The sequence below is a fragment of the Scleropages formosus genome, chromosome 21, assembly GCF_900964775.1.
Source record: "Scleropages formosus chromosome 21, fSclFor1.1, whole genome shotgun sequence".
NCBI classification, from domain to species: Eukaryota; Metazoa; Chordata; class Actinopteri; order Osteoglossiformes; family Osteoglossidae; genus Scleropages; species Scleropages formosus.
The window spans coordinates 14,455,912-14,477,665 of NC_041826.1; the positions used below are offsets into that span (position 1 = coordinate 14,455,912).

At 46.9% G+C, this 21,754-nt stretch overlaps 1 protein-coding gene across 1 annotated transcript; it reads left to right on the top strand.

Moving 5' to 3' along the window:
* Nucleotides 1–547: 547 nt before the first annotated feature.
* Nucleotides 548–20,671, top strand: golgb1 (golgin B1). Its single transcript, XM_018726281.2, has 23 exons — nt 548–644; nt 1,640–1,734; nt 2,095–2,265; nt 2,658–2,780; nt 3,104–3,265; nt 3,385–3,507; nt 3,614–3,727; nt 4,409–5,363; nt 5,576–5,658; nt 6,730–6,790; nt 7,694–7,749; nt 7,895–12,774; nt 13,003–13,426; nt 13,550–13,783; nt 14,317–15,231; nt 15,566–15,777; nt 15,874–16,033; nt 16,179–16,313; nt 17,064–17,198; nt 17,359–17,459; nt 18,006–18,077; nt 18,406–18,496; nt 19,368–20,671. The coding sequence occupies exons 2-23, from the start codon at nt 1,654–1,656 to the stop codon at nt 19,503–19,505; spliced, it is 9,426 nt and encodes a 3,141-aa protein (XP_018581797.2). The 5' UTR covers nt 548–644; nt 1,640–1,653; the 3' UTR covers nt 19,506–20,671.
* The last annotated feature ends 1,083 nt before the right edge of the window (nt 20,672–21,754 follow it).

Below are 21,754 nucleotides of genomic sequence, written 5' to 3' on the forward strand. Positions count from 1 at the left end.
ATTTTTATTATCCTCGGCTCTTTACTGTTGCTGAATGGGCTCCCGCTTCTCTGCACGCCCACAATACAAACATAAACGTCACATTTTTCATAATCACGCACTCCTCTCCACGTCCGTCACTCTGACACCCCGGGACCCCTCCCTTCCTCCCTTCCTCCCCCGCCGTCCCCGACTTCTCAGTGACGCCGAAGCGTGACGTGCGCGCGCCTTCGCTCTGAATACGTAAACACGCCTCTTTTTTTTTTTTTTTGCGCAGCGCTCTTCTCATCCGCCTGTCATCGTTAGCAACCACACTCTCCATCTGGTTAAAGGGTTAGCCTGAGTATGTCAAGGACGAACAGTTAGGTACGGCCACGAGCCATATAAGCTTTCGATTACACCTTGAAATGTTATAAAACGGCTTTCGAAGTTCAAGTTTTAAGCAGGGAGCGTCTGCAAAGATCCAGGCAAAAGGCATCCGTTTCTCGACGAGTGAGCGAGTTGCGAGACGCTCCCTAAGGCACGCGTCACGCGAGGCGGGCCAATAGCGCTCGAGCGCCGCCGCTTCCGCAATGTTTGGTGATGTGGCTACGTGTTGAAATCAGAGCGCAGGGAAACACGCACTCGAGCGCAGAAACACACGTCGGCGGACTGCGCACACACAGGTCAGTCCGACATACAGCAGTGCCGCTGGGGTCCTGTTAAACAGGCTGTTGTTTAGGCGGCGACGACACGAGGGTGCTGTCATGGGCCGAAACCCCGTCGTGTTTAGGTTCGCTACGCTAGTTAGCAGCCCCGGCCCGGCCGTTTCGCACATAATAATATTTTTAACAGGACTCGGGGTGATGATGATGATGATGATGATCATGATCGCACTGCCAGTCACAGTGGTTTTCTTTTTTTGTGTGATCCTGCGTGTCCCGTCCCCACGAACAGCACACGACGAGTGGGGCTTTACAGTGTAAATACGTGCTGGGAGACTGAGCCCAAGTTTACCTCAGCTGGTTGACATGATGATGTCAGTGTGTGTGTGTGTGCATTATTTGTTACTGTCTTTGTGTGTGCGCGCGCGCGCGCGCTGTGTTTTGTATTCTGTCCTCGGTGTGTGTGTGCGCGCGTGCATTGTTTAGCACTGTCCTGTGTGTGCGCGCGCGCGCACACACAATCCATCATCATCCCCTGTCTGTGGCTGTAGGTGATCACACAGGTGTGTGTCCATGTAGTACAGTGTTGAAGGTGGACTCACTTGGCCTGTGGATCTTCTCTGTTTCTCACTGTCAGGTTAATCATTGATTTGCCCAAACACACACACACACAGAGTCACTGATGAAGAGATTATTGTGGATCTAAGAAAGAAAAGCCCTTCAATGGTTAAAACAGAAACTGTGGCAAGTTGCCTGAGTGCACAGCATAAAACCGATGGCAGTGCACACACCAGTATGACTTCAGGTCATAATCTGTCCATTAATACGGTCCTTAATAATAATGTGTAAACACTGTCCATGTGAGCTTCGCTCAATTCACTCGATTTGTTGTTGGAAACATTGTATAAAGCTGTGTGATATGTTAATGCCCTGGTGGTGTTAACCTCGTGCTGCCACATCTCACCGTGTGTGTGCGTGCGCGTGTGTGTGCGCGTGCCATTGCTTTGCTGTTGCAGCCATCAGGGCCGTGATGCTCAGTCGACTGGCCCAAGGGGTCAACTCTGTCCTGCAGGAGCTTTCAGGAGAGGAAAACCCTGATGGAGACACCCAGGTGACTCTTAAATCTGAAACATGGTGTTTGAGTTCCTATCTATGAATAAATGAGTAAACTCTTAAACTAGCTGTGTCGCGCATACTAATTAACGTGAAACGTTTTTAAAAATTTTACGACCTTGTCTGATGGTGGTGGTAATTCCGTTATTCTGTTGTGTTCTCTCACTGTTGTCATACGTATGCTGATGTAGCCTTGTGCAGTTTCCTTTAAGATCAGTAAAGTTTTGTGTGTGTGTGTGTGTGTGTGTGTGTGTGTGTGTGTGTGTGTGTGATGTCACTGTTTTACGTAGTCCAGTCACTAAATGGAATAAACCGGACTCTGCCTGTCCAGTGATCTCCTTCCGTGTCTACCGTGCAGGATGATGTGGCCTTACAGGCCCCTGCTGCAGATGGCGGGGCCCTGGGAGGCCCCGGGGAAGCGGATGACTCTGCAGAGAGGCTGGCTCAGATGGAGCAGCTGGTGGTCCAGCTCAAGGAGATGATACGGGAGAAGGACAACCAGCTGACCGTCACTGAGAGACAGCTCAAGGTCTGCTTCCAGCAGTGTGTCCTATAGGGGGGCTTGGGGAAGGATGAGAGCAGTTAGAAGGGCGCTGGGGACAGAGAGCTGTAGGTGCTGAAGGGAAGAAACAGCTGATGGTCTTGATTTTGGTAAGTGAGTAAATCTCTACCCCAGAAGCATTTTATTGCTTTCCATTTTCTTTTTTGTGGGGGAATGTAGTGTTCCTCTTAATATGAACTTTGCGTTAAAGGAAATGTAACGCTACCGAGCGCAGTGAAAGAGGAGTTTTTTAATGAATGTATTATAGCATGTTTGTCTTGTCAAACAGTGGAATAGCATTTAGGTGTTACGTGTTCATGATTGAAAATTTGTGAGTCAGCTTTTCTGAAATTGTGTGTCTGTGTGTGTTGGTGGCGCAGGAAGAGAGAGAGGCCAGTGAGGTGCGTTTCACCAAGCTCAAGTTGCAGGCTAAGGCAAAGGTGACAGCCCTCAGCAAGCAGATCTCTGAGCTAAAAGGACATGAGGGTTCCTCCAGCGTCCAGGTGCTTGATGCCAAATTTTTCCTAACCAACTCAAACATTTTTCTTTCCCCCCACTTATTTGTAGATATGCTTAACAAATTGCCCATATCAACTAGTAGTTTCAGGCTCTAAGTGAAAATGTTCACAGGATATGCCATTAAATAAAGAGAGGACTGGTTTGAAGGACAGAGAACACGTCAGTCAGCGTGTTGTTTGTGTTCAGTATCTCCGGTCTGACACGATGATGTGTCACTAAATACAGCATTATGAATTTGCAGTATTCAGTTTGTTCTGTCGTCCTTCCCTCAGTGTTTTTGTTTTCTCTTATTTTGCATCTCTCTTAGAGTCCGGACAGTTCTTTTACAATGCCACCTGGCATGGAGGAGGAGCTTCAGCAGCTTAAGCTCCGCCTCCAGGAAGAAGAGTCAACATCTCGAGTGCTCCGAGAACAGCTTGAGAGCACGGAGCAGCAGTTACATGAGAAGGAGGAAAAGTATGCTGAACAGGTACCAGCTGGAGGTTGTATTTAAATATAAAGGCATAAAGTGCAGAGGCGACACTATGATGTGAAATGCTGGTAGTTGCGCTGTAGCGCTGCCCTTCTGATGGGTGCTGTGTCTCCCAGCTGCGGGTGCTGCAGGCAGTCGTCTGCGAGAAGGACATGCGCTTTCAGGAGCAGGTCCAGAAACACGAGGAGGAGCTGTTGAAGGCCACAGCGCAGACGCAGGGCAGTGCCGACCTGCAGCAAGTATGTGTACAGAACTGCTCTGTCCTCCTCTTCCATCTGCATGTGTCACACATCAGGTCGACACCCCCCAGAGTAACCCTTCCCTCTGCACTTCTGCTGCTCTCAGGCTCTACGTGTGGCTCAGAGGCGCAGCGAGGAGCTAGAGGAGGCTCTTCGGTCCCGTTCGGAGGTGCTGGAGATGCTGCAGCAGGAGCTCAACAGTGCAGATGAGCAGAAGCAGGTGGGCAAATGCTGACAGGCCAGAGCAGTGAGATGACTGGACATAGTACCAGATACAAAACAGGCATTATTGACTAATTCTGAGCAATTAGTTCACCCAGAAGAGGGGAGTGCGGTGGTGCAGCGGGCTTGCCCGGGTCCCGCTCTCTGGTGGGTTTGGGGTTCGAGTCCCGCTTGCGGTGCCTTGTGATGGACTGGTGTCCCATCCTGGGTGTGTCCCCTCCCCCTCCAGCCTTGCGCTCTGTGTTGCCGGGTTAGGCTCCGGTTTGCCGCGACCCCGCTCAGGACAAGCAATTCCAGCCTCTGTGTGTGTGTGTGTGTGTGTGGCTTCCCCAGTTTCCTTCCACAGTCCAATGATATATGTTTCACATGGACTCGTGACAGTAAATTGTCCACAGTGGGTACGTGTCTATGTGGCTACCTTGTGACAGACTGGCCTACTATCCAGGATGTAGCTTTCTTAGGCTAGAGCCCTGTGCTTCCATAATGGGCTCCAGACCACTGTGACCCTCTCTAGGACAAGTGATAATCAATAGTAAATATACGTAATGGACGAAAAATACAAAATCTCCAGGGGAAACGCTACGGAGCAAAGCTTTAAAGGTGTAACAAACGTCTGGCTGCTACTGTGGCCCTGGCTCTCTCTTCATCTTTCTCCTCTTCATTTTATATCTCCTTGCAGATCCTCACAATGCAATTCAGGCAGATGGAGCAAGAGCTGGCTGAGGCCAGGAGGCTGCGGGAGGAGGACAGACAGCATTGGGCAGAGGAGGCCAGCCGGGCCCAAGCAGAGCTTGCTGCTCTAATGCAGAAGCTGGAATCTGAGCACGGAGAGAGAGAAGAGATGACAGGGAAGGAAAATGAAGTTGTGGTCAGAATGGAAGCTGAGCTCTCTGCCATGAAAGAGAAGCTGGAGGTAGCAGTGAGGGAGAAGGAGGAGGTGGAAATGAGAATGCAGACCGAGGACAAAGAAAGAAGAGCACAGATTTCAGAACTCGGAGCAAAGCTAGAGGCAGCAGAAAGAGGCAAGGTGGAGAGAACCGAGGCTGAGGCAGAACAGAGAGAAGCAGAGCTGAAGCAGTTTAGGGAGAGGTTGGAGGCAGTGCAAAGAGAGAAGGGGGAAATGGAGAAGAGAGTGGGGGCTGAGGCACAGCAGAGAGAAGCAGAAATAGTGGTGCTGAGGGAGAGGCTGGAGGCAGCAGAGCAAGGGAAGGAGGAGGTGGAGAAAAGAATGGGGACTGAGGCAGAACAGAGGGGGACAGAAATTTTGGAGCTGAAGGAGAGGCTGAAAGCAGCAGAATCGGAGAGGGAGCAAGTAATACAGAGAGAGGGGGCGGCCATTGCCAGGCTACAGGAGGAGCTGGCTGTTTTGAGGGATGGGATGCTGGTAGGACAGGAAGTGGAGAGAGTGGGACAACAGGAGACACATGTGCTGGCAGAGCTATGGAAGGGACTTTCCATTCTGGCCAGAAGGGAAGAGGACAGGGATAAAGATAACCCTCCTGTGCCCACTGACTTGACCCAGTGTGAAATGATTTTGCGGACCTTGGAGGCCAGGCTTCTAAAGCTAGGGACCGAGAAGCAGGAGAGCGAAGACCGCTGTGCCCAGATTACCTTTTCCATGGAGACCCTGCAGGGTGAGGAACCGACAGTGCTCTGGTGCTGTCTCAGCAAAATGATTCTCTTTGTGTGTCTATGATGTTATCTCCTTGGGGTGACATTCAGTGCATATTGGAGTCCTCATCTGACAGCATACTTTAAGTGCATTCGTCGTACTTTCTTGCCAACTGGAAGATCATGCAGTGTAGTGGTTATCGTTACTGAGAAAGCTCTTTGAACTTTGTTTCAGGAGAGCTGGCTGAAAGAATGGTTGAAAAGGAGGAGTCACAGTCCCGAATACAGCAGCTTGAGCAGGAGATTCTTAAACTACAGGTGGGTTAGACTCTCCACGTGGTAGCCACATCAGTCTGTGACGCTTCTGCAAGATGGATCTTTATTATCTTTGGTGGAGTTCAGGATTACAAGGAACACCGAGAGTCGCTAAAACATTAAAACGGAAGTCCTGGGTTTATTAAAGTTCTAGGTAAAACCAGTTTGTCTTGTTTATTCTATACATGTTGTCTGGACACTCCTCTCTCAAGCCCTTTTTAAACAATATATCAGTGTGGAGGATGTACATTACTTTCATTCTTATGGTGCTGGCAGAAGCTCTGACCTTTGTCTTTGCATAGAACTTTTTTTTTTTTTTTTTTTTCTCTTTTGGTAGACACACCCTTGGTATTTGAAAGACCCAGTTTATATACACATAGGTAGAGTCTTAAAACTGGGGCTTAATAGGCAAACACACTGGCACTTTGAGTAGTAATGAGAATTTTGCTAGAAAAAAATGGGGGCAGCTGGTAGCATAGTGGTTACAGCCACTGCCTTTGAATCCAGAGGTCGCAGGCTCAGTCCTTACCTCCGGCTATAGTACCCTTAAGCAAGGTACTTACCCTAAATTGCTTCAGTAAAACTTACCCGGTTGTATAAAATGGGTAAATAGTTGTAAGTAGATTAACACTGTAAATTGCTATGGAGAAAAGCATCAGCTAAATTAATACATTTTTTTTTAAAAAAAAGTCAATCTGCTTGACTTCCAGACCATACATGAAGATCCATGTGAAAAAATTATTTTATGTTGGTATATGCTTACTGTTATGTGATTGTGAGACTGTTAGAAATGTTAGGGGACAGTCTGCCTAAGTTGAGTTGTGCTCAGACCTCCATAATAACACAAGAGCAGAACAGGACGGTGAGTCCTATTCTTCATCCAGATCAGTCAGGTTGTAATACTTGGACAGCTGTGACAGTGGTGAGCTTGGTCCCAAAGATTTTGCCCTTGGATGAAGCAGCAAGCAGTCATTTCTGCACCATATCTCAACGCAATTCAGCTGTGTATTCAAGAAGTCTTCAAAAGTGTAGTGCCAGTTTTTAAAATTTTGTTTGGCGTCACTTTTTTTTCAGGCTGTGGAACACTCCCCTCAAATCCTTGTCCCCAGCCCTGCACCAGAAGATAACATCAGTGGTAAGAGAAGTGAGCTTTGAATCAGATGTTTGGTTTGTTTGTATTATGTCTAAGTAAACAAAGTCCTTGGTGTGTTTTCTGCCACTTGTCATTTGACACATTTATAATCCTCCTCATAATGAGAAATAGCTTCAGCCTTCAAGACTGGTTTTAAAGTTCTGTTGTGTAATTTCATTGGCTAATAGATGGTAACAGACAGACTTTGTAAAGTGTAACCTGTCTAGGAATACAGTGAACCCCCTACTAATAAACCTTTGCATAAGAAACTTTTTTAGAAAAGTATTGAGTGTTTATTTTTCCAGAAAAAGAGCTAGCATGAAATTAGTGCTCCAAAGCTTTCCCTGACTTGCTGACAGATAGCAGTCATGAATAGTTAGTGGCACCTTATGTTATGTTCAACACCTATGGATCATAAATACCCAGCCAGAGGACTCAGAATGTACAAGAGCAGGCATGATGCCCCTGGCCCACTACAGGGAGGGGCTACTTGTCAGCCTGATCTCTCTGCTCAGTGGAAGAGAGTCTGCTGCTCTTTTACCATCCAGAAAATTGAGCTGTTGTCAACTGTACCCGACACCTTTATTTATTCATTTAGCAGACTCTTTTCTCCAAAATGATGTACAGCTTAGAGTAAACAAAAGTCCAGAGAGAGATAGATACAGACACCTAAGTACAGTCACTAAGTCCAAAAGCAGTGTTTTTACCATCACACATTACACAAGTAGCTTCATGTGGAATAGAATTGGTGACGAGCCCCTGGCTCTCTGTCATTTTGGTCTAACAAAATTTTCATATGAAAAACCAGCTCTTGGTCCCACTAAAGTCTGAAAGTAGGAGACCAACTGTATTGTGTTTTTTTTTTTTTTTTTTTTTTATTGTATTGTACTTCATTTTTCTCCTTAGAGCAAAAAGAAAAACTTGAGGGACCTAGTATGGAAAGCTTCGGTATGCCAGAAACGGTATGTTTTGTTTTGGGCTCATATGTTAGATCTTTCCAACAAATGATCATTCCAAAAGCTATCATTCACCTCCATAGACACTTGAAGACTTAATCACATTTGTGTGATCGCTGCCTAATTTATGTTGTGTTTCTTTATGTACCAGGACTCTGGAGACCATAAATCTAAGAGCTTGCAGCTAATGACTCTGGAGCAGCTGCTGTCAGAGAAAGAGGAGGAGTTGGCTGCTTTGCGTGCCCGTCTGGCATTAGCTGAAGAACAGAATTCCTTGCTTGACAGTGGGGATGTATCGACATCGTACCAGATCCATGATACTCCCCAAGCGACACAGGACAAGACGGAAGAGTTGATTGACTTTCCTGAAGACATTCCAGACGAGTGGAGGACACTGATAGCAGAGAAACCAGCCTTATTACCTTCTGCTTTTACTGAGAGTATCCCAGAACTTATTAGCCTACATCCAGAATCCCTAGAGGAAAGAGAAGTAAAAGGCACTTCTTCTGATGAGATGGTTACAAGCACAGACTCTGAGGTGGCCCACAGCAGCTGGACGCTGTTAGAAGCTGGAAACCAGGATGGTAATCAGGAGTGGCCTTCTTTTCTTCAAGACTTTGGTCAGCTACCCCATCAGTCCTCTGAGCAGCTCATCACTGTTCAGAATATGTCCACCACATCCTCAGTCCAGGTTGAGTCATCTTCTGTTGTTATGTGTGAAAGTGTTCATATTCAGGTAACTCAGCAAGAACAATCAACCAATGAACAGGAATTTGCCCAGGCTCTAACAGAGGAGCTGCAGGGGAGGAGCAGTGACCTTTTGGCTGAGCTCCAAAGACTGAAAGAACAACTGTCAGACTCACAACTGAGAACTCAGAGTCTGGAAGAGGAGCAGCGGTTCTTGATTGTAGCTAAAGAGGAAGCCAAAGAACGAGTGCTGGAGTTGGAGGAAGCACTGAAAATAGCTAAGGTAGAGCTGCAAGAGGTTATGCAGCAGAAGAGTTCTGAGGTGGAGAGCCAGAATGTAGAATGCAGAGTACTTCAGGAGCAGTTGTTTAGCCTTCAGACAGAAGCTTGTTCAAAGGACCAGAAAATTCATGCCCTGCAGACTGATGTGGATGAAGCTCGCCGCTGCCTTGCTGAGCAAGAAGATCAAGCTAGAATGCTCAGTGCCCAATTAGAAGAGAAGGAGCTGGCTGCATCTGAGCTGGAGAGGACACTGATGGACACTCAGTCTAAGTTGCAGGATGTAGAGGAGTTGCAGCTGTGCCTTGCCCAGAAAGAGCAGGAAATGATGGAGCTTAGTGATGCAATGAGCACTAAGCTCCATCAGGCAGGGGAGGAGAAATTATTGATAAACAGTGAGGTCACAGAATTAAAGGGCCAAGTGCTTGAGCTGGAAAAGTCTTTGGAACAGGAACAGATAAGAAGAGGGAATCCTCCAGATGAAAGTGAGGAACTTAAAAATCTGCAGAAGGATAAAGAAGACTTGAACATTCAGGTGGGTAAAATGAAGAAGGAGGGAGAGCAAATGAAGAGGAAGCTTCAGGCAGCCCTAGTGCAACGCAAGGAACTGATGAAGAAAGTTGGGGAGTTTGAAAAAGAAGTAGAAAGATTGAAAGAACAAGGTAGGACAGGTGTGGAGGAAATGTGTTCTGATACTTCAGGTAAAGAAAAAGGGGAAGAGAGAGAAGGAAAGCAGGACATAACAGGACTTGAGACTGCATTGGAAGAAGCCACTCAGATGTTAACAGAAACAGAGGAAGCTTTTGAAACATTGGAACAGAAGATGGTTCAGAAAGATCAGTCTTCTTCTGAGGCACTAGAAGTAAATCAGAGACAAATCAAGGATGATGAAAATGCAAAGACCCAGGATGAGGAATTGGAACCCAGGGAAAACTTTGCACAAGAGAAGATTTTGCTCCAGTCTCAGTTAGCCTCCTTGGAGTCTGAGCTTAATATAGTGCAGAACAAGCTTCAGGAAGCCATGGAGTCCAGAAAAGAGACAATCCGCAAAGCAAAAGAGAAGGATCGCCATCATCGAGAGCAACTCAAGCAGCAAAAGGAAGAATACAACAAGCTATTGGAGCGTTTTGAGGAGATGAGCACAGAAAGGGATAAATTGCTGGATCGGCTTGTAGAGCTGGAAAGCTTGAGGGGAGAGGTAGAGTCTGAGCAGGCTGCACGCATGGAGCTAGAGAAACGGTTGCAGGATAGTCAAGAGTTTCTGTCTCTTAGGGAATCTGAGGTCCAACAACTGCAAGAAGAACTAAAGCTTCTCAGAGAGAAGGAGAGGCAGATTGACACACTCTCCTTAGAACTGGAGGATTTGAGGGAAAAGTACCAGCAGGCAGATAAACAAGCCGAGTTGTTGAAGGTAGAGGTAGAAGCAACAACTGCTCTGGGACCCAAAGGGGTTGGAGAGAGCATGGATTCTCCTATTTCTCAGCTGCAAGCAGAGGTGGAAGAGTTCAAGCAATTCCTGAACTGCAAAAACAATGAAATATTGGAGCTGAGTCAGCAGCTTGGCGAGCAGAACTCTATTCTCCAGATGATGCAGGAGACGGTGTCAGAAAAAGATCAGTTAATTGCCTCCCTGCAGGAAAACTTGAAAAATGAGAAAGAAAAGAACCAAAAGTTGGAAGCTGAAATACCGTTGCGGCAGGAGGAGGAGAAGGGCAATGAGTCAAAGCTCCAGCAGTTACAGCGCAAACTTCAGGCTGCGCTCATTTCCCGTAAGGATGCTCTGAAGGAGAGTAAGATGCTTAAGGAAGCAATGGAATTGTTAGAGAGGGACAAGGTAGAACTGTGCATGAAATTGGAGGCTGGGCAGTCAGAGCTAGAGAAGCTGAGAGCAGAGAAGGAGAAACTTATTGAAGAGGTTGACCGAGCCTTGCTGGAAAACCAGAGCCTTGGAGCATCTTGTGAGAGTCTTAAGTTGGCTATGGAGGGTGTGGTGAAAGAAAAAGAGATTTACCAGCAAGATGTTGCTGCTGCAAAAGAGCAGGCAGAACAGCTAAACCGTGAGTGGGAAGAGAAGGTTCAGGCAATGAAGGAAGAGTACGAAACCCTTCTGACCTCTTATGAGAATGTTAGCGATGAGGCAGAGCGTGTACGGCGTGTGCTGGAAGCTGCAAAGCAAGAGAGGCAGGAGTTATCTGCAAAGGCCAAGATTCATGAGGCTGCAAGGCAGGAAGCAGAAAGACTGGTAGAAGAAGCTCAGAAGGAGGTTGAGGCTGTTAAAGAGAAAATGAGAAAGTTTGCCAAGGCTAAGCAACAGAAAATTATGGATCTAGAGGAGGAAAATGAGAAGCTCAGAGAGATGGAGGAGAAGAAAGGAGAAGGAGCAAGAGGGGATAAGCACAAGGAGGAGCTTGCAGGAGCTAAGGAGGAGCTTGCAGGAGCTAAGGAGGAGCTTGCCGGAGCTAAGGAGGAGCTTGCAGGAACTAAGGAGGAGCTAGAAACACTAAGAGCTCATTTTAATGCAACTAGGACTCAGATGGACATTTTAGAGCAAGAAGCAGCAAACCTAAGAGATCAGTTGACTCAGGAAAGGGAGAAAACAAACACCCAGACTTCAGCCCATAGCCCAGGCAGTGTTTCTCTAGTAGAAGATACTCTGATAGCCCAGCAATCCAGTCATATGATGACTCAAAGCCCTAAGAAGCTAACAGACGGCTACCCACAAGATTTTGACGAGACCGATAAAATGGCAGCAGTGGATGGCCAGAGTCAAGATCCTGCAAAGGAGGCTCCCAAGATGGAACCTGTACATATTCAAGACAGTCCAGAGAAGGTAAGGCAGATCGAGGAGGCATCGAGAGTAGAGAAGGAATCATGGCATGTACATAAGGCTCAGCTGACTGCTCAGCTGATTTCCTTGGAGCAGCAACTACAGGACAGCAAGTTAACAGAAGCAAACCTGAGGGATGAGATTGTCAAATGGGAAGCTAAATACCAGGAAGTACAGGCCCGCTTGGAGGCAGAGAGGGATGACCTTGAGGAACGTTTAATGAACCAACTAGCCCAAGTCAATGGTAGCATTGCTGGCTATCAGCAGGAAGCAGCGGATGGACGGGAGCGTCTGTTGGAGCTGCAGCGGGTGCTGGAAAAGCTTGAGAGGGAACGGGCTGAATTTGAAGCTCAAGCTAACAGCGAGAAGGACCGTGCTCTCAGGCTGGAGGAGGACAAAAGGCAAGCCCAGAGAGAGAGAGCAGAAGCTGAAACTGAGGTGCGGAAGCAGAGGGAGCTGGAGCAGAAGCTAAAATCTGCCCAAAGGGGTAAGGAAGGCAGCCAAAGCCGTGCCCGGCAGTTAGAGGAGCTTCTGCGGGAGAAGCAGCTGGAGGTGAGACAAATGCAGAAAGACTGCATACAATATCAGGAGAAGATTAGCGAGCAGGAGAAAGAGGCTAAGGCCCTGCAGTTGGGCAGAGAGGAGGCACAACGAGAACTGGCTGCAGCCCATCTGGAGGCCACAAAGGCTGTGGGGAAGATTAAGAAGGTAGAGGCAGAGCTGTCTGCTTGCAAAGTGAGCCTGGATGATGCATTGAGTGAGGTGGCCAAACTACAGGCTGAAAAGCGGGCTTCTGAGGAACGCTTCTTACAGCGAGAAACTGAAAGCAAAGCAGAAGCCGAACGGACCCTTGACTCGGTGAGGTTGCGACTAGGAGCTGAGTTGAAGCAGGCAGAAATCAGGTTGGAGGACCTCCTGAAGGAAAAGGAATGGGGAGAAAGGGCAACTCAGGAAGCACGAAAGTTGGCGGAAGCACGAGAGCAGCTGGCTCAGGAGATTCAGGCAAGGTTAGATGAGTCTCTAGCACGGCTGGCTGCCTTCTCGCGATCTATGTCGTCGCTGCAAGATGATCGGGACCGTGTGCTGGATGAAGCAAGACAGTGGGAGAGCCGCTTCCACAGCGCCCTCCAAGGGAAAGAGGCAGAGCTTCGTGAGGCAGAAACACGAGCTCGAGATGTAGGGGAACAGTTGCAGAAAGAGAAAGCGCAGTGTGAAGAGCTTCGACTCGTAGTAGGAAGGTAGTGTTTTTTTGTATGTGCATCTAACAGTTATAAGAATTAATTTGTGGGATATGGCAGCATTTTTCCAGCCTACAAGAACCTGTACAATGTGCAGATCTGTTCATAACTCTTACACTATTTAGAAACTGAATGATCTCTAGATTTGGACCACAGAACTGTTATCTTTGTTTACTCTGTAATTCTCTGAAATAATTTTACTCCAGTGTTTTATTTTTTTTTTTCTAGACTACAAGAAGCTGTGGAGAACTGGAAGCTCAAGTACCAAGAACAGGAGAAGATGTATGGAGAGAGCCGAGCCACGCTGGAGAAGGAACAAGAGAAGCTAAAGGAGGCCCTAGCCAAAGCAGAGAGCTCCTTGGCCCAAAAGAGCAACTTACTGACCTCCCTTGAAGCTGAAGCAGAGGGGCTTCGCCACCGGGCCCAGGCACTAGAGGAGGCGGTGGGGGAGCTGCAGAGGGAGGTTGAACAGGCTCGGGTAACTCTTAGAGAAAGGGAGGCAGAAGAGAGGAGACTCGTCCTGAGCTTGGAGCAGCTGGAGACAGACCTGCGATCTTCTAAGACCTTGACAGAGAGACTACAGACCCAGCTTGGGGAGAAGGAGAGGCGAGAGATGGAGCTATTGGGAGAGAAAGAGCAAGCTGTAGCACAGGTGCTCTTCTACTCTTGCCAACTTCTTTTCTTGTGATTAATTCTTCAAGGTTAAGTTGTGCCGTGCTTTTAGAAAAGTGTGATTGTTCCAGGTTGCGTTTTCACCCCCCCCCCCAACCCATAGGCTGCCGATGAGGCCCGGCGGGAAGCCGAGGGGAGAGCGTTGGAGGCAGAGAAAGAGGTGGAGTGCAGGAGGGAGCAGGTGCAGGCCCTGGAGGAGAAGGTCCAGAAGGCTGAGGAGGAGAGCAGCCAAAGCAAGGCTCGCCTTGATGCCTTCACCAAGGCCATGGGCTCCCTGCAGGATGACCGAGACCGAGTGCTTTCTCAATATAAGCAGTTAGAAGAACGTCACCTACAGGTAGGATGTTAAGGGATCGGATGTCTTGGTGTGAAATAGTGCGCTGAACAATGTGTCAAAGGTATTGATTTAAGTAACTGCCAACTGGCAGTTGGGGAGAGGAAAACAAACTTTGAACACAAAGTAAAGGGAGGAAAACAAACCAAGTAACAACTGGCTCCCTCTAGGACATTCGAACACATTAGGACAGTGTGTTACACTGGGCCAGTGTTGGGAATGTTTATAACTAAGAAGACCAGTTCGTTAAGGCTATTAGAACTGATCTGAAAAATGATAAACTATGGTCCGGTCTTCAGGCTGCTGATCCCATGAGTATCACCGCAGTCGTCATAATCCCTGTATCAGTGATCTGATCTGGAGGATGTCAGTGTGCAACTGAAACCATGGGCTTCTTAGTCTGTCAGAGTTCATTGCATTCCATTTCAAACAAATGAGCACTTACCATAGTCAGTGCTGAAAGACTGGCAGGATATTTTCAGCGGAAGTGATTTAACCCCATCCATTAATTTTTAAACGTGTGTTTATCATTTCAGGTGATGATTGAGAAGGATGCTCTGATTCAGGAGGCTGCGCGGGAAAACAACAGTCTGAAAGAGGAGCTGCGGAGTCTGCTGGCCCAAAGGGACGACCTCAATGCCGAGAAGGCGAAGCTGTCGGCGCAGCTGTATGGCTACCGGGACGACTTGACCCAGGTGCTCAACATGAAGGATTCGCAGCACAAGCAGCTGCTGGCAGCACAGCTGGAGCGCATTCGGGCCCTAGAGAAGGAGAAAAACCAGGCCCTGGCCAGGGTGCAAGAGTTGGAGAGTGAGCAGGAGCACATGCAGATGCAGCTTCAGGACCTGGAAAGACAAAAGGAGGAGGCAGTTAATGGGATGATGGCAACAGAGGTGGAGAGCAGAGTGGAGAGAGAGACCCTCAGTCAGGCCAGCAGCAGCGAGAGAGGAGAGGCCGGTGTACCACCGGAGAAGGAGAAGGAGGAGGAGGTGGTGCGACAGTTGAGAGAGCAGCTAGCGGCCTCGCAGACGGAGATAACTGCCCTGCAAAAGGAGCTGAGTGCTGAGCGGGATGGCGACAAGGAACGGAGAGAGGAACTGAGGGAGCTGCGCTGGGAGGGTGGGGTGCTCCGCACGCAGGCAGAGACCGCCGAGGAGCGGGTGGCAGAGCTCTCCCAGGACCTCATGCGTCTTGAACAGAAACTTTTGCAAGAGAGGGAGGAGACTGCCCAGCTCCGGGCCAAGAACAAGTCCTTCGGGCAGGCCATGGCTTCCCTCCAGGACTCTCGTGACCAGGCTATGAACGAGGCCCAGGAGCTACGCCTCCGTCTGGAGGAGATGAGAAGGACAGGCGCTCAGCCTCAGGTGTCATCTCCCCATGCTGGCAGCTCAAATGAAGTGTGGGCACTGAAGAATGCGCTCTCGGCCTTGCAGAATGACAGGGACAGGCTGGTAAGTTGTTTTGTCAGAAGTAAATATTTGTGAATTTCTTTTTTTGTATCACTATTGGCAACATGTTGCCTTAGAGGGCTTATTAAAGGATGTCATGAAAAACAGTGGTATTCAGCATTTACCATTGATACCAACCCTGATACGTGGTTGAAAACTTGGGGGGGGGGGGAGCAGAAGTCAACAGTGAAAGAAGCTGATATAGGAGCGTAACCCTCTAGAGGTCCAAGGCTGTGTTACTTAGCGCTGTCGGGCATGCACGCGACATTGTTTTTGTGCAGATCTCTCAGGCCACGTCGATTGTTGTGTGCCACGGATACCCGTGCTTCTATTTCAGCTGGAACAGCTGCAGCAGCAGAGGTCTGAGCTCTCTCAGCTGGTCTCCCTCACTGAAGAGCTTGAGGAAGAGAAGAGGAAGGCCGAGGAGGGGCTTCAGAGGGAGGAGGCGCTGCGGGGAGAGAGAAGAGAGGAGCAAGAACGGCTGATGAAAGAGCTGCAGAACAAGGATGAACAACTGGAGAGGGAGAGACGGGAGCTGGAGGTGCTCAGGTTGGTCAGTTTCATCAATACCCGATGTGCGATTAAAAGGTCGTGCTTTCGAATTTGTGTAGATGTGATGTGGTTATTTGCTCTCTGGTACCCCAGGCAGGAGCGCGAGGACTGGCAGGCTCAGGCAGATATCTTCAGACAGCAGACCCTGACCACCCTGTCGGAGCGGGACAAGCAGGTTCAGCAGCTCAGCTCCATGCTAGAAGAAGCCCGGGCTCTGCAGCCAAAGTTTGTAGAGGAGCAGTATCAGAGAGAGGTGAAGGTTCATAAACTCGATTTTGCTTCATGGTCAAAAAAGCGATGGGTCTAATTTTAACGTTTTTGAATTGAGAGGATGTAACAGGTCATTGTTACATCTACTAGTTGTGTTAGTTTAATTTTGCACTCACTTTTTTATTTAGGCATCTTTTGGAACAGCACTTTCATCAGAGGGCCAGGTCCTGCAGGCAGATGGTGGGGAGCTGAGCAGCCAGCTGAATGACACTCTGAGGGAACTGCACTCGAAAGAGCTGAAGATTACGGAGCTGAGCAGCAAGGTAGATGTGAAAGACCTGGCTGTAATCGGTTCTTTTCCACAAGGTCTCGTTGCCTGCCCTCCTCCCTTCTTTTGGTTCGTTCTCACCAGTCATACGAACACAAATACATTGCAATCCATTCAGTTAAGGAAACGTTAAAATATTTGACACCACTTCTGACACTTTTGGTGATTTGTAAATGGCGGTAGGCAGCTGGTCAGAGGTTTTACTTGATGACTTAGTGCGGGGCTCTCCAATCTTTTTTTGACTAACGGTTGCAATCGTTGCTGCGAATTGGCTCAAGGGCCACATGGTACAAGGTACGACGCACGTATTCTGTCTGGGCACAACTTACTGACCCCTATTACCTTGATGGGCAAACAGGACATCTTCAGCCTACAACAGTGTATATAGAATATAGTCATTGTATTGCTTTGTAAGCTTCCAGAACCATCAGAGAAGTTCTGCTGTTGCAGAGATCAAAGATACCGAAGCGTAGTAGCGAGTTAATGTGAACAAATCCCTTGTTGCATTTGTGTGCCTTGTGAGAACCAGCCTTTATTTTCTGAACTTCACTCACAGTGCGATTCGAAGGAGGCTTTCATCCTTTTTCTGTTCTCTGTTTGATTGACTGTATCACCTCCTTGCTGCTCGCTGCCTCCTCCACCTTGGGCTCTTTTCTTAGCGCTCCTTCCCTGGGACGTGTTCTGGTGCCCTTGTGGTTGCGTTGCGTTGCGTTGCTCATGCCATGCCTCCCCTGCCCCTCTTCAGCTTTCACAGGTGTTTGAGGAGAAGCGCCTGCTGTCCGCCCAGCTCCGGGGCAGCTCTCAGAGGCTGGGGGATGCACAGAGCCGCTGCAGCGCCCTCGAGAGGCAACTCCAGGAACTGCAGGAGGACAAGAGGAAGGTCGGGACATTGATGCTTTTTCGCTCTTGTTTCATGGAGGCTGTTCGTTGAATGCTGTTCATGGAAATACTGGGGTTAAGATGTTTACATTTGCTGCTGTTTTGGATTGTTTCCCCTTCCCCAATTGTTCTGTTGTGTTTCTATTTCCTTCTTCCTCTAGGGCATCACAGAGATAGACAGCGCACCTGGAGGCCCTCAGGAGCGCAGTGACCCTCCGGGGTCTGTTGGGTACAGGGCAGAGATGAAGGAGCTGCAACGCAGGTGTGAAAACTGATTCTTGCAGAGCTCAGATACTCACATGCAACCAGCTCAGCAGTTCAGCTCGAAATGGCCAAGTGGTTCCGTGAGGAAAAATAAAATTCGTTTGTATTTACATTTATTCATTTAATAGATGCCTATATGCAAAGGAGTGTAAACCCATCGTACATGCAGTTCCATGATTATCGAAGTGCAGTACGTGGGTAGCTGCACACACAATTGGTAGAATACAAATTTTAAAAAGTAACGTTACATGAGCCGCAGCATGTAGAGTTCATAGGAGATACCAACATTTGTGACGAATGATATCATTTAGATTTGTGGAATAGAGAGATAAATGTTTTTATTTATTTTTATTCGTTAATCAACGTTTTTATTTAAAGTCGGATTTATATTTTTAATTTAAACAGTTGAAGTTTTGCTACTGGGTAATTTAATTTTTAAGTCCTTAGTCAAGGAACTTTCATGGGGCTTGAACTGGAAAGCTTTAGGGCAGCATGTTTGTGTCACTAAGCTGTGCTGTGCTTTTCCCGTAATAACCTTCCGCAGGCTGGATGATGAGCAGGAGCAGAAACGGGTACTGGAAGAGCAGCTGCTGGCTGCACATGACCGCCTGAAAAGGTACAAGGCCTCCGAAGCACCACCGTCTGTATCATGCTGGTGACTCGGTGATGCTGAGATTCCAAAAGGAGCATGTGGAGACGTGTCACTTTAGATCCATTTTAATTTTAAAGTTGTTTGATGGCTGTGTTAAGCTTTTATTGATTATATGACTTGATCACAGTTGCTTTGGATTTACTAACAAATTGCATTATGAGTAGACATCTGGTCCCAGTCGTGTTTGTGACCTGAAAAACCAGTGTACGTACAGTTTGCATCCACCGATTCAGAGAAATTTTAAATGTCTGTGTGTCTCACTTCTCCACCCCCACTTCTGTGGCATGAGTAGGTACACGATGGGTGACTGGCAGTCTGGCGCCGAAGGGACATTCTCTGAGACGGCTGTCCTAATCGAGCCACCAGAGGGCGCTGTCACTCGGGTAAGTATCTATAATAACCTTCGAAACAATAATGAACTAGATTAACTGAGATCCCTCTCAGAAGCTTTTTAATGTTACACTCATGATGTTCTGTACCCTAATGATTCTGTTTTTGTAATGAAATAGTGTCTCAAGTTTTCATTTATTGTGCACAACACATGGGCACATTTCAGCATGTATACACTCTACAAAGACACCTCCAGACACACATATGTACAGTTTATAGACCATGTGACAGGTTGTCAGGGCTATACAATATTTTAAAGAAATCTCCTCACTGAGACATTAAGTGATATGATGTTTAGAAAGTGAATGTCTCAAGTGTCTTGTTGCAACAAATGTGTGTCTCTGTCACCACCCCTCCTTGACTCCTCCTCCTCGTAATTTGGTTTTTATTACCTTTTTCTTATTTTTTGTGATCACTTGTGTTTATATTAATGTCACTGTTACTGATTATAACCCTTACACTGCATTTCTGTGATTTGTTATGTACTGTAATTACTGGTCGCCTTTCTGTTATCTGTGACCGGTAATTGATATCATAACCTCGTTTCATTTTATAAACTGTTCGTATGTCTGTTTGTATACGCACTACATACGTGTCCATGTTTTGTGAGTTTCAGAGTTCTGGCCCCTTTTTTAGCCTTCCAAGAATGCAGTATTCACATATGCAGAGTGCATTGTTTTGACATTACTATGTACCCAAGTTAAACAACTTTTTAAATGAATAATGTATTTTTGTGTATCTTTTTCCTGTTTTTATTTTTGTTCTATTCCATGTTTTTTCTTTTTTTCCTTTTTTTTTTTTTTAACTTTATTTAAATCTGACCCTGTCTTCTTAACCAACACTCCCCCTTTCACTGTCCCCCAGACTCGGAGTGGTGGCATGGGACTCATTCGGATGCTGCGCATGGCATTCTGCTCCAGACAACGCACCCCGCTGCTGGTCTTCCTCTACCTGCTCACTGTGCACGTGCTGCTGCTCCTGTGCATGGGGGGATACCTGTAAGACCCCCACCCCACAGCTGAGACTCTGAGATGTGCCTGTTGGCCTGTGCTAACTAATTAGTGGACTCACGGGGCCAGACTCGGGAACAATATTTTGGAAGAGGTATGGGTTGTTATGGGGTCAAGGTCCTGGAGATGAGCTTGTTATCTGCACCAAATTCGTTGGTACAGAACAAAACAAACGTGTCTGATCCCAGCCAAGAGCCAAAGGGAGCAATTGTTTTAATGGCAGAACGTACCTACTGCTGTGGATCGGTCTGCTAGTCCTAGAGCCCCTTGTCTAAAACGATGATGGTGAAATAAGAAGCACAAATGCTCTACCTCAGGACAGCTGCTTTGTGTCCGCCAGAAAATACGAAAATTTCGGGGATGTTTTGCTGCATTATGTGAAGCAAAAAGTTTGCCGGTTGCCCATTAGAGGTGTACCCTTTGTTGAGGTCAGCATCTAATCATTTGCTTAATTACCTTTAAATGTGGAGCATCAGCTACTAAGAACAGCTCCGAAATACAACGTGTATACGGTGAGGGGCTGAAAGGGATTATTTTAATAAACTACTTTCCAATAGAACTTTAGCTGTTCTGCTTATTTTTATATTTTTGTGCTTTTTTTTTCTGTACTAAAAATAAGATTGTACACAGACAATGCACTTTAAGCTTCTCTGTGTGTCATATGTATTAGGTGAGTGTTTGCCATCTGTTAGAAATAGCTTCATTTCTCATAAGCACAACTACTGTGCAGGTGTGTTCTCAGTGTGTGTAAAGGAAAGGGATGGAATGGGAATCTCTGCTCCTTCACTCTTTGAAACTGTTGCTGGTGCCCCTGCTGGTTCCTGTGTGCATACTGACATTCCTGAGTTTCTATCCTGTTTTTCTTGTTCTGCATCACACCTCTATCAGAACTGTAAAATCCGCATATAATAGCTTTACAATTTAGGTCGTAATTGGACAACACTATCTGTGCGTTTGGCCTCCATAAAGTTATTTTACTGCTACACTTTTTATAACAAAACATTGAAGTGCCTAATGCTATGGATGTTTTGTCCAGTGACGGCTGTAGATTATGGTCAGGGTGGCGACTGTAAAATTTATTTCTGTATCATAATTGTCAAAACTACTTTGTCCTATTAACTGTTCTTCCTCACTTTTTAAAAATAAAGTTTATTAATGGGGACATGAAGTTCTTTTGTTTCAGTTTGTGTTTTGTCTCTTATCGGTCTCGTGTGTGTGTGTAGCTGGAATTTTAATAAAATAGATGGATTGGGGGGAATGATGCAAAGTCAAGAATTTTGCACGATCGGTTCAGCGCATGACAAAGTCCGACGATACGTTTCAGAGGGATGGAGACTCTAAAGGTGTGAGATTGTGTGAATCTCTGTATTTCCTTGCAGGGATTAATAAGCAATCAACCTATCTTATCCCTATCCAAAAGTGCTGTGAATGAGTGTGAGAGAGAGAGAGAGAGAGAGACAGACTGGCATCCACTCCAGGGTGTACCCTGACTAGCTTGGTGCCTTGTCCTTTGAGAATAGGCCTTGCACCACCCCAACCCTGACTTGGACAAGCGATTACTGATAGAGAAGAACAGTTTTTAACTATTTTACATTTTCGGTTATGAAGATGCTGTTCACGCCTTGGAGAAAACTGATGTAATGGGTGATGCGTGGTTATTCAGGTGCTGAAACCAAACTTTTCATTTTTTCCCTTCAAAAAGTACCTAAATTGGGGTTAGCTGTGTAAATCCGATATTGCATAAGTCAAGTGTGTGTAAGAGGTGACTGCTGCGTAGGTAAATGTGAGCGCACTTCTGTGTTCTGGTGTTCAGGGCTTACTGCTCGTCCCTCTTTAATATGTGTATTTTTTTCCCCTCTCAAGTCACGTACCAAAAAAAAAAATCTCACAGCTTGTGCTGTCATTTTTTTTTGCTGACATTTCTGAATTGCACAGCTAACCCGGACTACGTGATGTCGTAGTGGTCCAAAGATTGCAGGTTCGATTCTCACCTGCGGCTCTACTACTCTTGAGTAAGGTACCTACCCTAAAAGTTGCTCCAGTAAAACGACTCAGTGGTATAAATGGGTAAATATTCATAAGGACCTTAACATTGTGAGTTGCTTTGGGGAAAAGTGTCAGCTAAATGAATAAATCTAACCCTGACATTGCGTTAGTGGTTTCAGTATTCTCCATTTCTGATATTAAATACCTCAAAACTTTGTGCGTGCATGTTGTGACAAGGCTGAGGTCTTGTTTCTT